Below are 14,306 nucleotides of genomic sequence, written 5' to 3'. Positions count from 1 at the left end.
ACTCAGGTCTTTGTGACTTGAGAATCATGTGCTTTCTATCTGACCAAGACATGCGTGCCCAGTCACTCAGTTGTGTCTGACTTTTTGCAACCCCACGGACTGTGGCCTGGCCAGGCTCTGCTGTCGCTGGGATTTTCTTGGGAAGAATACTGGAGTGGATTGCCATTTCCTCCTCCAGGGGATCTTCCTAACCCAGGGATCCAACCTGAGTCTCCTGCACTGGCAGGCGGATTCTTTACCACAGAGCCACCAAGACAGATGACTGGTGAAGGGGAGGAGGGGAGGGGAGAGATGAAGATGGGATGGCTTATTTGGGGGATGGTGCCTCTTCTACAGGGTGAGGTCGGCTTCATCCCAGCAGTCCTTGGTTTCCTTGATTCCTCTGCCTGCTTAGCCTCTGCACTTTGCTGACCTTCCCGAGAACTCCCCGGCTCCCTGATGCCTTCACAGCCTCCTGGTCTGCTGGGTGCTGGGGGCAGGCCTGGGGGTGTGTGCCGAGGCAGAGGAGCAATGGGAGAGAAGTGTAGAGGAGACACGCTACATGCAGTAGTTGCAGGAAGGAGACCTCCCCTCCCCCAGTCTGGCAGCCCCCATGGAGGAAGGGCTCTGGGGAGGCCACAGGTTTCAGCATCTGAGGGTCCTGGGTGCCACTGATCCCCTGCACAGCCTCGGCCCAGAGTTTGATTAGCTGGGCCTGGCTCTCCTGGTTACCCAACAGGCCGGCTGGCCAGGGGCCAGGCTGCAGTGGGGAGGCTCCCTGGCACCTCCTCCTGCTCTCACTCCCAGCTGGTAAACAGCAGAGCAGGAGCCAGACACGCCTCAGCCTCGTGACTGCAGCCCACTCCCCCCGACGTGGTGCACGTGGCACCTGGCGTGGAGAGGGCGGGTGGCTGTCCCCTCCCGGGCCTGCCCTCCCATCTCGCCATCCTCCACTTGTGCCCCACCCTGGAGCTTCACGCTCGGCTGCCAGCAGCACCTCCGTTCCCAGGTGGCTCCCAGAGTCTCCGAGGGCTGCAGCTTACAGGACAGAGGTTAGAAGTAGAGGAGGACTTTCTAGCTCCCAGGATGGTTGACACGGGGGTAGGGAGTGAGGAAGAGTGAAGCGGAAACTTTCGGGGACCTTCTCGTACTGAGAGTCTGAGGGCGTGTGTCTGTGCCTCTGAGGCTCTGATTATCCACGTGTCCTTTTGGTAAATGCATGGCCCACGCATCTGTGTACACTTCTCTGCACAGAACAGGATGTTGGTCTGTTTTGGGGTGCAGCCCCTTGGACAGGCTTCAGTAAGCGAAGCTCTCTGAAGAACCCCCAGGCAGATCAATAGAGCCAGTGAGAGGCAGGGGGGCAGGGGCACCGGGAGTGCTGCTCTGCTGGCCCCTCCCCACCCACAGTTGGCTTTGCTTCCACTCAGGACCCTCTCTCTGTGTTTCCCCCTGCCAACCCCCCGCGCCTATGGCCCTTCTGTTTTCTGTGCCTCATCTCTCTCTTTTCTTCTCTTTAAGCCTCCCTTCCTCTGAGACTCTGGGTCTCTCAGGATCCTTCCTGACCTCCCAAGCATGGGCACAGAGCAGAGGCCATGCAGAGCGCCTGGCAATGGGCACTTGGCCCCGGCATGGTGCCAGGCAGCCCTGCCTGCCCCAGATACCACAGGTCTGGTTGCCTGTCTCAGCCCCGCTGCTTTGGGTCATGGTGTAAGGTGGGCAGGAAGTGACTGGTGGATGGGAAGACAGGGTCCTCCTAGACCTAAGCTAATTACATCCCTCCTGGACATTTCTATCCCTTCTTTGCCGTACGCATGGATGGCTGGTATTCTTTCTCCCTGGGGCAAGAAGATAACTCAATCCTTTTGGGAAGTCCCCTCGTGCCTACCCTTCCTCTCTTCTGCTCCAATCACAGCCCCCTTTCTGGAGGTTTCAGTCCTTTCAGAGCAGGGCATTGGTTATTTCCTCCTCACATTTTTATGCAAGGAAGAGGCTGATAGGGATCAGAGAACCATTTCACCCCCCACGTGCCCAAGTTCCCTTATCAGGGGAATCTGAAAGTGAGGGGCAAGCAGCCTAGAGGGGGTGGAGGGTGGTGGTGGCGGCTTGGAACTGGGGAACAGTCACCAACTTCTCTTTCCCTTCTTCCCCACCCCTAAACCACAGAAACCACTTAAAGCTTAGGGCAGGCCTGCCCTCCTTGGGGGGGCCTGGGGTGGAAAGGTGGAAAGTACGGGGGACCTGGGCAGCCTGCATGCCACATACTACCTCAGCTCCATCCTTCAAGGCCCACCCCCTCTGGGAAGCCCGACCCTGTGATTAGGAACACTTTCCTTTACGTCCTCCCTAAGAGATCCATGCCTTGGGAGACCTCAACCCACTGGAGTGACTCGGGAAGGGGACTCAGGCCCCTCAACCATGAAAGAAAAGACATCCCACTTCTATAAACACCTCACAGTCACCAGCTCTCCCCTTTCCTGTCACAAAGGCCACTGTGGGTGGAGGGACAGTAGAAATTTGACCCTAGTTCCTGGCCCTGAACGTTCCACATGCCCCTGCCTGTCGGTTAACATTTGTGGTCATTTAGGCTTGGATGCAGCAAGGAGGGTTGAAAAGCAGGAGCTCTGATTTTTGGAGCCAAAAGACAGATAAGAATGCAGCCTACTATTATCAGGCCTCAATTACCACATCATTAAAAGGGGGACAATAGATTCAGGATGGGGGACACATGGACACCCATGGCTGATTCATGTCAATGTATGGCAAAAATCACTACAATATTATAAAGTAATTAGCCTCCAATTAAAATACATTAATTAATTGAAAAAAAAATAAAAGGGGGACAATAATATCAGTCCAGACTTGTGTCTGAACATACTTTGAGGCCAGAGCAGTCTGCACACTGGAGGGGATCTTCTGACCTTATTGGCCCCAGGGCAAGCTTTTGTGGCTTTAGCTTGCCAGGAGGTTCCTCCTGAGACATTGTGGCCCCCGTGGTGTGGGGAGGGGAAGGTCACAGCTGTGGACACTGAGTGAACTGCTCCTGACTGGAATGGACTTGAATTCTCACCTCTCAGCCACCTCTGAGCAGCAGTGGGAGGTTTGGAGGAAGCCACAGTCCTGAAATTTCCCTGCAGCCAGGGCTGATCCTCAGGCAAGTTTACTTAACCTCTCTGATCTATCGGCCAGGTCAAATGGTAACAGAACCCACCTTGCTGAGTAGTTGCAATGATTAACTGGCATAATGAGTAAAGTACTGTGGTTAAAAAGAAATGTTTCAGTCTCTCTCTCTCTCTCTTTCCATTCCTCCCTTCTTCTCTCTGTCTGACTTTCTTCCTTTGCCCCCTTTCCTGCTTCAATTTTCTCTAAAACATCATCAAGTAACATTTTTACATTTTACTTATTCATTTTGTAACTTGTCTGATTCCCATTTCTGTTTTTTTTTTCACTGTTTATTTATTAATTGGAGTGTAATTGCTTTCAATATTGTGTTGGTTTCTGCCATCCATCAACATGAATCAGCCATAGGTATACATATGTGCCCTCCCTCTTGGACCTCCCTCCCACCCCTCTAGGTTGTCACAGAGCACCAGGTTGAGCTCTCTGTGTCCTATAGCAACTGCCCATTAGCTAGCTCTTTTACATATGGTAATGTATATGTGTCAATGCTACCCTCTCAATTCATCCCACCTTTCCTTCCCTGTGTCCACAAGTCTGTCCTTTATGTCTGTGTCTCTGTTGTGCTTGCATGCTAAGTCGCTTCAATTGCGTTAGACTCTGCGACGCTGTGGACTGTAGCCCCCAAGGCTCCTCTGTCCAAGGTATTCTCTAGGGTTCTTTACCACTAGCTCCACCTGGGAAGCCCTGAGTCTCTATTGCTGCCCTGCAAATAAGCCCATCACTACCATTTTTCTAGATTCCATATATAAGTGTTAATATCGATATTTCTCTTTCTCTTTTTGACTTGCTTCATTCTGTGTAACAGGCTCCCGTTTCTGTTTTGATCACTGCCGTATCCAAAGTCCAGCACCTGCGGTGTGTGTGTGCTCAGTTGCTCAGCTGTATCCCACTCTTTGCGACCGTATGGACTGTAGCCCCCCAGGCTCCTCTGTCCATGGAATTCTCCAGGCATGAATACTGGAGTGGGTCGCCATTCCCTTCTCCAGGGGATCTTCCTGACTCAGGAATCAAACCCAGGTCTCCTGTGTTGCAGTCAGATTCTTTACTGACTGAGCCACCAGGGAAGCCCCTGCTGGCCCTCTGTAAGTATTTGTTGAAGGACTGCAGGAATGAAGGGTGAATGGCCTCTTCTTTTTTTTCTCCTTTGAAATAGGCATCAAATACAGCTGTTCACCAAATATTGTTAGGGGAGGATTTGGGGTTGAAGTAGGACAGTACTAGGGATAGAACTGGACCTATGGGTGGACTTCACATGCTGAAAAGATTGGAGAGCTATCATCCTAGGGAAGGAAGTGACCTGATTGGGAGGTGGCAGCTGGCACTTAGGATATTATGTTGTTGTTGTTCAGTTACTAAGTTGTGTCTGACTCTTTGTGACCCCATGGACTGCAGCACTCCACGCTTCCCTGTCCATTACCAACTCCTGGACTCATGTCCATTGAGTCGGTGATGCCATCTAACTATCTCATCCTCTGTCATCCCCTTCTCCTGCCTTCTATCTTTCCCAGCATCAGGGTGTTTTCTAATGAGTCAGCCCTTCATGTCAGGTGGCCAAAGTGTTGAAACTTCAGCATCAGTCATTCCAATGAATATTCAGGACTGATTTCCTTTAGGATTAACTGGTTTGATCTCCTTGCAGTCCAAGGGACTCTCAAGAGTCTTCTCCAACACCACAGTTCAAAAGCATCAGTTCTTTGGCACTCAGCCTTCTTTATGGTCCAGCTCTCATGTCCATAGGTGACTACTGGAAAACCCATAGTTTAGTTTGGACTAGACCTTTGTTGGCAAAGTAATGTCTCTGCTCTTTAATATGCTGTCCATGTTTGTCATGACTTTTCTTCCAAGGAGCAAGCATCTTTTAATTTCATGACTGCAGTCATCATCTACAGTGATTTTGGAGCCCAAGAAAATAGTCTATCACTGTTTCCATTGTTTCCCCATCTATTTGCCATGAGGTGATGGGACTGGTCAAAAAACTAAAATCATGGTATCTGGTCCCATCAGTCAGTCAGTTCAGTCACTTAGTCGTGTCCGACTCTTTGCGACCCCATGGACTGCAGCACGCCAGGCTTCCCTGTCCATCACCAACTCCCTGAGCGTACTCAAACTCATGTCTATCGCATCGGTGATGCCATCCAACCATCTTATCCTCTGTTGTCCCCTTCTCCTCCCATCACTTCATGGCAAATAGATGGGGAAACAATGGAAACAGTGACAGACTTTATTTTCTTGGGCTCCAAAATCACTGCAGATGGTGACTGCAACCATGAAACTAAAAGACATTTGCTTCTTGGAAGAAAAGCTGTGACCAACCTAGACAGCATATTAAAAAGCAGAGACATTACTTTGCCAACAAAGGTCTAGTCCAGACTAAACTCTGGTCTTTCCAGTAGCCACATATGGATGTGAGAGTTGGACCATAAAGAAGGCTGAGCACTGAAGAACTGATGCTTTTGAACTGTGGTGTTGGAGAAGGCTCTTGAGAGTCACTTGGACTGCAGGAGATCCAACCAGTCCATCCTAAAGGAAATCCTGAATAGTCCTGAATATTCATTGGAAGGACTGATGCTGAGGCTGAAGCTCCAATACTTTGGCCACATGATGGGAAGAAATGACTCATTGGAAAAGACCCTGATGCTGGGAAAGATTGAAGGCAGGAGGAGAAGGGGATGACAGAGGATGAGATGGTTGGATGGCATCACCAGCTCAATGGACATGAGTTTGAGCAGGCTCCGGGAGTTGGTGATGGACAGGGAAACCTGGCGTGCTGCTGTCCTTGGGGTTGACGAGTTGGACTTGACTGAGTGACTGAACTCAATGGACCAGAAGCCATGATCTTCTTTTTTTTGAATGTTGAGTTTTAAGCCAGCTTTATCACTCTCCTCTTTCACTTGCACCAAGAGGCTATTTCCTCTTTGTTTTCTGCCATAAGATGGTGTGTCATCGGCAATGAATATTAAGGGTTGATTTCCTGTAGGATTGACTGGATTGATCTTGCTGTCCAAGGGACTGTCAAAAGAGTCTTCTCCAGCACCACTATAGTGAAGTGACTGAGAGCTCAGACTCTAAGGCCAGGCTGTGGTTTAAATCCTAGTTCTTTCCCTCACTGGATTAGTAAAACTTGAGGTCACACTGGGTAACAATATTAACGATAGTACTTAACTCTCATGGGAGTTGCTGACAAGTTGTTGGATAAGATTCTTTGCATGCTGCTGCTGCTGCTGCTAAGTCGCTTCAGTCGTGTCCGACTCTGTGCAACCCCATAAGTGGCAGCCCACCAGGCTCCTCTGTCCATAGGATTCTCCAGGCAAGAATACTGGAGTGGGTTGCCATTTCATGGCGATCATATTTTTTGGTAGCTGTTAGCGCTTAATATTAGTTGATCAATGCTACCACCTGGTGGACATCTGGAGCAAGACTTTCCCTGGCCTGGTGGGTTGGGGAGGGACCTAATCAGGGGAGGGAGAAGGAATGGAGCAGCCTGGTGGGTGTGTGGGGGTGTGTGTGTGTGTGTAATGCTAGCATTGTATATGCTGAGGTTTATCTAGGTAATGAAGGCTTGGCCTTGGTTAGGGGCACTTGGTAAAATGAGAAATGGCCCAAGGGGGTGGGAAAAAGAAGCTGGGTTGGCACTGTGTCTCCCTTCCTCCCTCCCTCCCTCCCTCTCCTCCTCCCTTTTTTCCTCTTCCAAGCCTGGCCTGAGCCAAGAGGAACCAGCTTCAGAGAAGGAGGGGTGAGAGAGAAGGTCACCGCTGACGTCAGGGACATTCAGGTAGGAGGTAAATACAATGTGACCTACATGCATTCATCTTCCTCATTCTGCCCCTGCTCACCTGGGTAGCCTTTTCTGGGCATCCATGAGAATAGCTCTCACAGTCCAGTGGGACCCCTCTGCCCCCAGGACCTCCATCCCTGGGAGGTCCAGGTGTGGAAGGAACAAGCAGGAGAGAGAATCCCTAAAGGCATAGTGTGCTAGTCTGACATCCTCTGACTCACTCCCAAGACCCAGAAATTTCATCTCTCTCTTCAGATCAGATGTGGGTGTGAGTGGGCTGCTAGATGGGTGGGGAGTGTTGATTTCCCCTGTGTGGCCCCCAGGAACCCCCAGGGGAAGGTGAGTTATGCTGGCTTCAGTCACAGAGCTTTTCAGTGATTGGAGGGCCCCCTGAAGGGGTAGGGGCCTTGTTGACCAGGAAACCTCTGACCCACTCAGCTCAGACCTAGTGAACTAGTGTCAGAGTCTCTCAGGAACAGAACTCACGATTCTTTCCCTGTGTTTAACAAGCTCATCCAGGATTTCTGATGTCTGGTAACTGTGATACTCACATTCAAGTTTGAGAACCACTTCTTAAGGTCTGCTCCAAATCAGAAAACCTGAATGAGCTTCCTCCATCCCTTGTAGGGCCAGGGCAGAGGGGGGAGAGCAGGCTGCAGATCTGAGAGCGCAGTGTGCAAACAAGGGGAGACAGATATTTTATTTGCAAAAATAAATACATGCTGGGCAGATGGAAAGAATGAAGACTGCAGACCCGGGGGAGCCCTCCTGAGGAAGAGACAGTCTTTCAGGCTACAGGCTGAGATGGGCAGGCACCAGGGAGGCCCCGGGACCGAGCCCACCACCCAAGGGCGGCAGCAGGGCAATCAGGGGCGTCTCACACTCCCCCAGCAGCACGTCCCTGCGGAATCCTGCGCCCCTGTCCAGCACCTTGGCCCTCAGACTGTGGGCGGCCAGGTCCGGCGGGCCGAGCCCATCGAAGAAAAAGTCCTCGTTGAAGATGGGGTTGGTGCTGCATTTGACCACTCGGCTCCGCTGGCCCCGCGGCCGGACGCGCGGCCGCAGCCTCAGCACCACGCAGCAGCCGCCGCCGCCGCTCCCAGGGCCGGCCCGAGACCGCGGCAGGCCCTCGGCGCTCACCAGGCGCAGCCGCAGCCGCCCGGGCCCGGCCGGGTACTCGGCGGAGAGCCGCAGCTGCCCTCCCCGGGGCTCGAGGTGCAGCACGCTCTCCTGGGTCGGCCGCAGTTGGCAGCACAAGAAGTCGAGGTGGAAGAGGGGCGGCGTGGGCGGTCCCGCGCGGCGCGAGGCGTACGGGCTGGTGTCGGCAGAGCCCGCCTGCACCCGGGACAGCGAGCGCGGCCGGGGCCGGTCGGGGCCTGGCCGCGGCGAGCCGAAGGGCGACGAATCCGGCGACGAGGCCGTGTCGCTGTCGGGGGCCCGGCAGAGGCGCAGGTCCGGGGCGGAGACGTGCAGCCGGGACGGCGCGGGGGGCAGCCCGCCGGCGGGGGTGGGCGGTGGCCGGTGGAACAGGGACTCGCGCCGGCGCGTGTGCGGGCTCTCGGGTAGGAAGGCCCAGCCTTCGCGGCCCGCCAGGTGTGGCAGGGAACAGGTCGCGGGGAGGCCGCGCCCGCCGCTGTGGGGCTGCGCGACGCCTGGGTCCCGGAGCCGAGGCGGGATGCAGAACTGCGGGATGCGATCCGGGGTGAGGACGTTGGGGCAGGGGCGAGCCAGCGGGCACGGGGTGCGGCGCTTAGGAAACAAACTGGAGGGCGCCCACCCGGCCCTGGGCTCCGCGGCCCCTACCCTGTAGCCAGCTTTCTCCAAGAGCCACATGAGGCGGCGGCGGTGGGGGGGTGGGGTGGGTGCTGAAAGTCCGAATTCCAAGAGGCCGAGAGGATCCAAGTCCAGCGTGGAGGCCTGGGCACGGAAAGAAGGGGAGCCCAAGGTGAATGATGCTGCAAACGTACACCACACCGGGTGATCTGCCGCCGCTCCCTTCTTTGGGGGCCCAACCGGCGCCCTAGACCCTTTTTGAGCGGCAAAAACAAAGGGCGGCAAAGTCTGGGGGTGCGGAGAGAAACAGAGGGAGCCCAGGGCTAGACAGTAAGGCCTCGGACATCAGACTCTCCCACTGCTCTCCCCGGTACTAAAGATGTACACCCACTTCTGAGTGAGAAGGCCTAACACACCCACTGGAACCCTAGACTCCTATTAGAAGAATCGAGTAACATCACATTATCAACAGGTCTGTAGTCACAAACTGACCCAGAGCCGAATTATCAAAAGCTCTGAAGTCACAAACACTGACCCAGAGCTGGAACTCCTTCATATTCACTCTCCTCCTCAAGAGACACCGCGGCCCTAGGGAAGGCGTGGGGGTCACCCCCTTCTCCCATGCCCATTCCGGAACACTGGGGCTCTCCTCCAGGGTCTGATCTGGCGCCGCTTGGGACTCCCCCCACCCCCCTCCCCACCCCCACCCCTTGGCTCCCGTCCCCTGCGGCTGCGCAAGTTTCTCCAGGCTGAGCCATCCTTCGTCCCTGCCCCACTTGTATCCTCTTGCTCCTCCCTCGCCTTCCGGGGTCGTTCCAGGCCAGAAGCAAACTGCCAGCACATTTGACTGCTGCCCTGAGAGCACCCACGGCCTGCTCAAGAAGAGCACCCCTCGGGGGCACAGAATGCCATCCCCACTTAAGCCCTGACTGTCCGGCTCCCTACCTCCCAGTCCTACCGCATCTCGAGTCTGCAGCGGACCGAGTAGTTGGGCCGCCCCTCCCACTCTCCCCTCCTTTTCTCCCTAGGAAACCGCTGAGCACAAAGACAGCATTGATTCTCTGTCACCCTCTGACCTGATTCCGGGAGGCCCTCCGCAGCGCGCTTACCGCACCCGCTCGCCGCACTCCCAGGGAGCGCGATGTTCCGACTTTCTCTCTGGGAGTTTGAGCTCCAAGGCAATGCTCTCGGCCTGACGCCCAGAGTTCAGGCCTCACCTGTGGGCCGCCTCTGGGTCCTGGCCTCGGGCCAGGAGCCGTTCGGAGCCCGGAGGGGAACAACTTCCTCTCCAGCTTGCTCCCCCAGCCCAGTCCTGGGAGGAGCCGGCAGGGGCCTCCGTTGCCTACGTACGACCTCTTTTCCTGGATAAACACAGTTCTGTCTTTGCGTCCATCAGCCCGGCCTTCTTAACTCTTTCCTTCAGGTTTCTAGCAGCAAGCTAGCCCTGTGCCCTGGGGCCTTCTCTGCTGGGAGTTGGGGAGGGCTGCTGCGAAAAGGGAGACAGCCATTCGTTCGCAGTGGCCTCCATCCCTTAATGCTACCCGTGCCCCACCCAACCCTCCTAGGTGAAACCCACAGCCCTGACCACACAAACGGTAACTTCTGCAAGGCCCTCCTTGCTGGAATCCTGCCTTGGCCCCCACTGTTTAGTTCTGGAGACATCCCAGTGACTGCAGTGACTAGTTCTTTGAGTTACACTGGACCAGGGAAAAGTGACCAAGCTGGAAATATCTGGACATAGAGACACTGAGGACAGAGCTGTTTCCATCAGTGAGTAGAGGTCAGGCTTGTCAGATGTGTGTTAAACTGTAAACATAGTGTCTCCCCCTTCCTTCCTGTCCTTGAAGGCAGATTCTAGGAAACACAGGCCACCGCTGGCAAGATGAGACCATCAGCTGTACTTCAGGAACACTCACCATCCTTCATTCCCTCCTTAGGACAGTCTTCTTCGAGGACCACTTCGCCTTCACCCTTCAGATCTGGAGGTCCTCACTGACATTCTTCCACTGAAATTAGGACATTCTGTTGTCTGTTTTCATAGTACCCCATACTTCTCCCTTATGGCCCTGTTCACAGTTTCTTTTTGTGTGTGTGTGACTTTATTTCTGTGACTGTTTAATATCCTCTTCCCTTAGTAGACTATAAACATCACAAAGACAGTGCTCAGAACAAGTCAGATGTTTAATCAGAACTGTGAATGAATGAATGATATTAAGCAGGTGGCTCAGCCAGTAAAGAATCTGCCTGCAATGCAGGAGACCCAGGTTCCATCCCTGGGTTGGGAAGATTCTTTGGAGAAGGGAAAGGCTACCCACCCCAGTATTCTTGCCTGGAGATTTCCATGGACAGAGGAGTCTGGTGGGCTACAGTCCATGGGGTCTCAAAGAGTCAGTCAAGAATGAGTGACTAACATTTTCACTTCAAGCAGAATTGTATCTGAATTAGTTCATTTATCCCTTCATTGTGTTAAATGCTGGGGATACATAGAAGGGGGAAGCAGACAGAGAATAATGACAGCAACAAGGCAAATTGTGAAATTCAGGAAATGAACAAGATTATTATTTTGACATCTGATACTTAAGAGTCTTCAGGGAGCAAATGTTTCCTTTATGGAGGTGACTGGCAGCACCCAGACCCTCCAGTCCAAAGGCTTCTGACTTAGCTCAGCCTTGGTGTCGTTTCTGGGGACGGTGGTCTGTGTGGAGTGCTGCACCTAAGAACTCGCAGCTGTGGCATCAGTCAGGTTGGGATTTGAGCCCTGGGACTTACTAACTGTATGACCTCTGGCAGGTAACTTAATCTCTCAGGAGTTCTCCTTTCTCATCTGAAAAATGGAGAGAAAATATCTAAACTTCAGAGTTAGCATGAAGATTAAGATCACACATAGGGGCTTTCCTGGTGGTACAGTGGTTAAGAATCCATTGGCCAATTCAGGGGACACGGGTTCCATCCCTGGTCCGGGAAGAGGTCACAATCTGAGGGGTAGCTAAGCCCATGTGCCACAACTACTGAACCCTTGTGTTGCAACTACTGAAGCCCATGCCCTTAGAGCCTGTGCTCTGCAACGAGAAGCCACTGCCATGAGAAGCCCATGCAGTGCAATGAGTAGCCCTCATTTGCTGCAACTAGAGAAAGCTCATGCATAGAAGACCCAGGGAACTAAACAGAAATTAAAAAAAAATGTAAAAGAGTGAAAAAGGTCACACTTGGGTATCAGTTAGATTGACTTCTGCTACAAGTACATGAAAACAGAAACCGCAATTCAATCTTACTTGACAATAAGGACATTTTTGTCTTCTGTGATAACAAGTCCAGAGGAAGGGTAGGATTCAGGGAAGTTTGATTCTTTAGTTTCATTCATTCATCCATCCATAGTTATTGACTACCTACCACATGCCAGGTACTGTGTACTAGACTCTGAGGATATAGCAGTGAGAAAACAGAGAAATCTTCTGGCCAAATGGAATTTATACTTTAGTGGAAGAAGAAAGACCGTAGACAAAAATAAATTAGTTAAAAATACAGCTTGTCAGATGAAAATCAGTGTTGGGGAGAAAATTAAAGTAGGGGAGGATCATGGTATCAGGAGAACATACAATTTTAAATAGTAGCGTCAAGGATGGCCACCTTGAGAATGTAACATTTCAGTAATGATATGAAGGAGGGAGAAAGGAAAGCATTCTAAGCAGAAGGAATTGAAATGCAAAGTCCCTGAAGCAGAAGCATGCCTGGAGTGTTTAAGGAGGCAGAGTCCAGGGTAGCTGGAACAGAATGAATGATGGGAAGATGACCTTAGAGATAAGGCCAGAATCTTATGGGGCTTGAAGCCACTGTAACAATTTTAGCTTTTCCTTGTGGTTAGCTAAGGAGTGATACAGCTTGACTTATGCGTTAAATGGGTTGCTCTGGCAGCTGTGTTGAGGGTAGAATGAGAGCGATAAGGGCATGAATAGGGAAAACAGATAATATTGAAATAATCTTTGAGCAAGATGATTGGGGCGTCGATCAGCATCATAGTAGTCAGTTTCTGGCTATATTCTGAAGATAGAATCAACAGGATTTCATGATGGACCCATCCTTATCTAAAGGGAAAGAATTATCCAAGGTTTTTGGCTCTAACAGTTGGAAGAATGGAGTTGCCATTCGCTGAGGGGGAAAATAGGAGCTCAATTTTAGATCTGAAGCTGAAGCTCCAACACTGTGGCCATCTGATGTGAAGAGCTAATTCATTAGAAAAGACCCTGGTGCTGGGAAAGATTGAAGGCAGGAGGAGAAGGGGATGATAGAGGACGAGATGGTTGTATGGCATCACTGACTCAATGGACATAAGCGTGAGAAAGCTATGGGAGATGATGAAGGACCGGGAAACCTGGTGTGCTGCAGTCATGGGGATGCAAAGAGTTGGACACGACTGAGCGACTGAGCAACAATTTTAGATCAGTTAACTTGAGATATCTGTTAGACATCTAAATGGAGATACTGACTAGAAGGATGGAATTGGGTGGGAGGTAGGAGGGAGGTTCAAGAGGGAGGGGACATATGTATAGCTATGGCTGATTCATGTTGATGTATGGCAGAAACCAACACAATATTATAAAGCAATTATCCTTCAATTAAGAATAAATAATTTTAAAAATGGAGATGTAATACATTTTTTAATAAATAATTTTAATAATGGAGAGTAAGCAGGTAGATATATTAATCCAGAGCTCAAGGAGAGGCCCAGACTGGAAGTATAAATGTGGGTACAAAGAGAAATGTAAATGGAATTTAAAGTCAGAAGACTTGATGAACTGTAGGTAGAAAAGAAAAGCCAATCAACAACTGAGTCCCGGATGCCCCAGCAGAGTGGGAGAGGAGGAGGAAGCAGCTATGCCAGATGCTGTGGCAAGGTCTGATAAAATAAGGACTGAGACTTGACCATTGGATGTAGTATCTGCAGGGTCATTGGCACCTTTGACAAGAGCAATTTCTTGGAGTGGTGAAGGCAAAATACTAATTGGAGTGGGCTCAAGAAAGAATAGGAGAAAGAGAGTGAAGACAACTCTCTGGAGGAGTTTGCTCAAAGGGAGAAAGAGGGGCAGTCACCAGAGAGGGAGTAGAATCAAGAGAAAATATTTTAAATGACAGAAATAATATGTTTGCCAATGGGAAAAATCAAATAGAAAAGGAAAATGATAATGCAGATGAGACAAAGGAAAATATTTGGAGCAATGTTGCCAAGTAGATTAGAAGAAATTGGTGTCACGCATAAGGAATAGAGCTAAGGGTGGTCCCTTGCCTGCATATGAACAGTTCGCCCACAGTTATTGGAGAGGAAGTGGAATAAACTGGTAGAGGCAGCAGGTGGAGAGATATGGTGGTGGGGGCTTGCTCTCTCTGAATACTTCTAATTTCTCAGTATCACAGGAAACAAGGTCTTTAGGTGAGAGTGATGATGGGGGAGGAAGATGGTGCTTGGGGTTTGGGTAGAGGGGACCAGGAATGAAACAGTCAGCTAGGAAGTCAGGAGAGTGAATGATCTACAAAACCGCAGGGTGATTGCTGGACAGTATTATGGGCCCGCTTTACAGCCTTGTGGCTCAGATGGTAAAGAATC

At 51.5% G+C, this 14,306-nt stretch overlaps 1 protein-coding gene across 4 annotated transcripts; it reads right to left on the bottom strand.

Annotated features, from left to right (window-relative positions):
* Nucleotides 1-7,534: 7,534 nt before the first annotated feature.
* Nucleotides 7,535-10,306, bottom strand: C2CD4D (C2 calcium dependent domain containing 4D). 4 transcript variants are annotated; one of them, XM_043877399.1, is made up of 2 exons: nucleotides 9,784-10,306; nucleotides 7,535-8,851 (listed from the first exon to the last, which is right to left on the bottom strand). In XM_043877399.1, the coding sequence occupies exon 2, from the start codon at nucleotides 8,765-8,767 to the stop codon at nucleotides 7,727-7,729; it is 1,041 nt and encodes a 346-aa protein (XP_043733334.1). In that variant the 5' UTR covers nucleotides 8,768-8,851; nucleotides 9,784-10,306; the 3' UTR covers nucleotides 7,535-7,726. The 4 variants fall into 4 exon arrangements, with proteins under 4 accessions (XP_043733334.1, XP_043733335.1, XP_043733336.1 ...); XM_043877400.1 differs by having other exon boundaries at nucleotides 9,817-10,306; XM_043877401.1 differs by lacking the exon at nucleotides 9,784-10,306 and adding an exon at nucleotides 9,653-9,707.
* Between the last annotated feature and the right edge of the window lie 4,000 nt (nucleotides 10,307-14,306).

This window comes from Cervus elaphus, chromosome 20 (assembly GCF_910594005.1).
Source record: "Cervus elaphus chromosome 20, mCerEla1.1, whole genome shotgun sequence".
Taxonomy (NCBI): Eukaryota; Metazoa; Chordata; class Mammalia; order Artiodactyla; family Cervidae; genus Cervus; species Cervus elaphus.
Note: the sequence above shows the minus strand (reverse complement) of the source record. Positions and strands in the feature narration are given on the sequence as shown.

What these genes read in the sequence shown, in the direction of transcription:
- C2CD4D (XM_043877398.1), bottom strand. Translation starts at nt 9,263, where the DNA reads ATGAAGGAGTTCCAGCTCTGG. An exon ending in TGAAGGAGTTCCAGCTCTGG is followed by an intron (nt 8,852 to 9,242) that starts GTCAGTGTTTGT and finishes TTCCGTGCCCAG; the next exon opens with GCCTCCACGCTGGACTTGGA.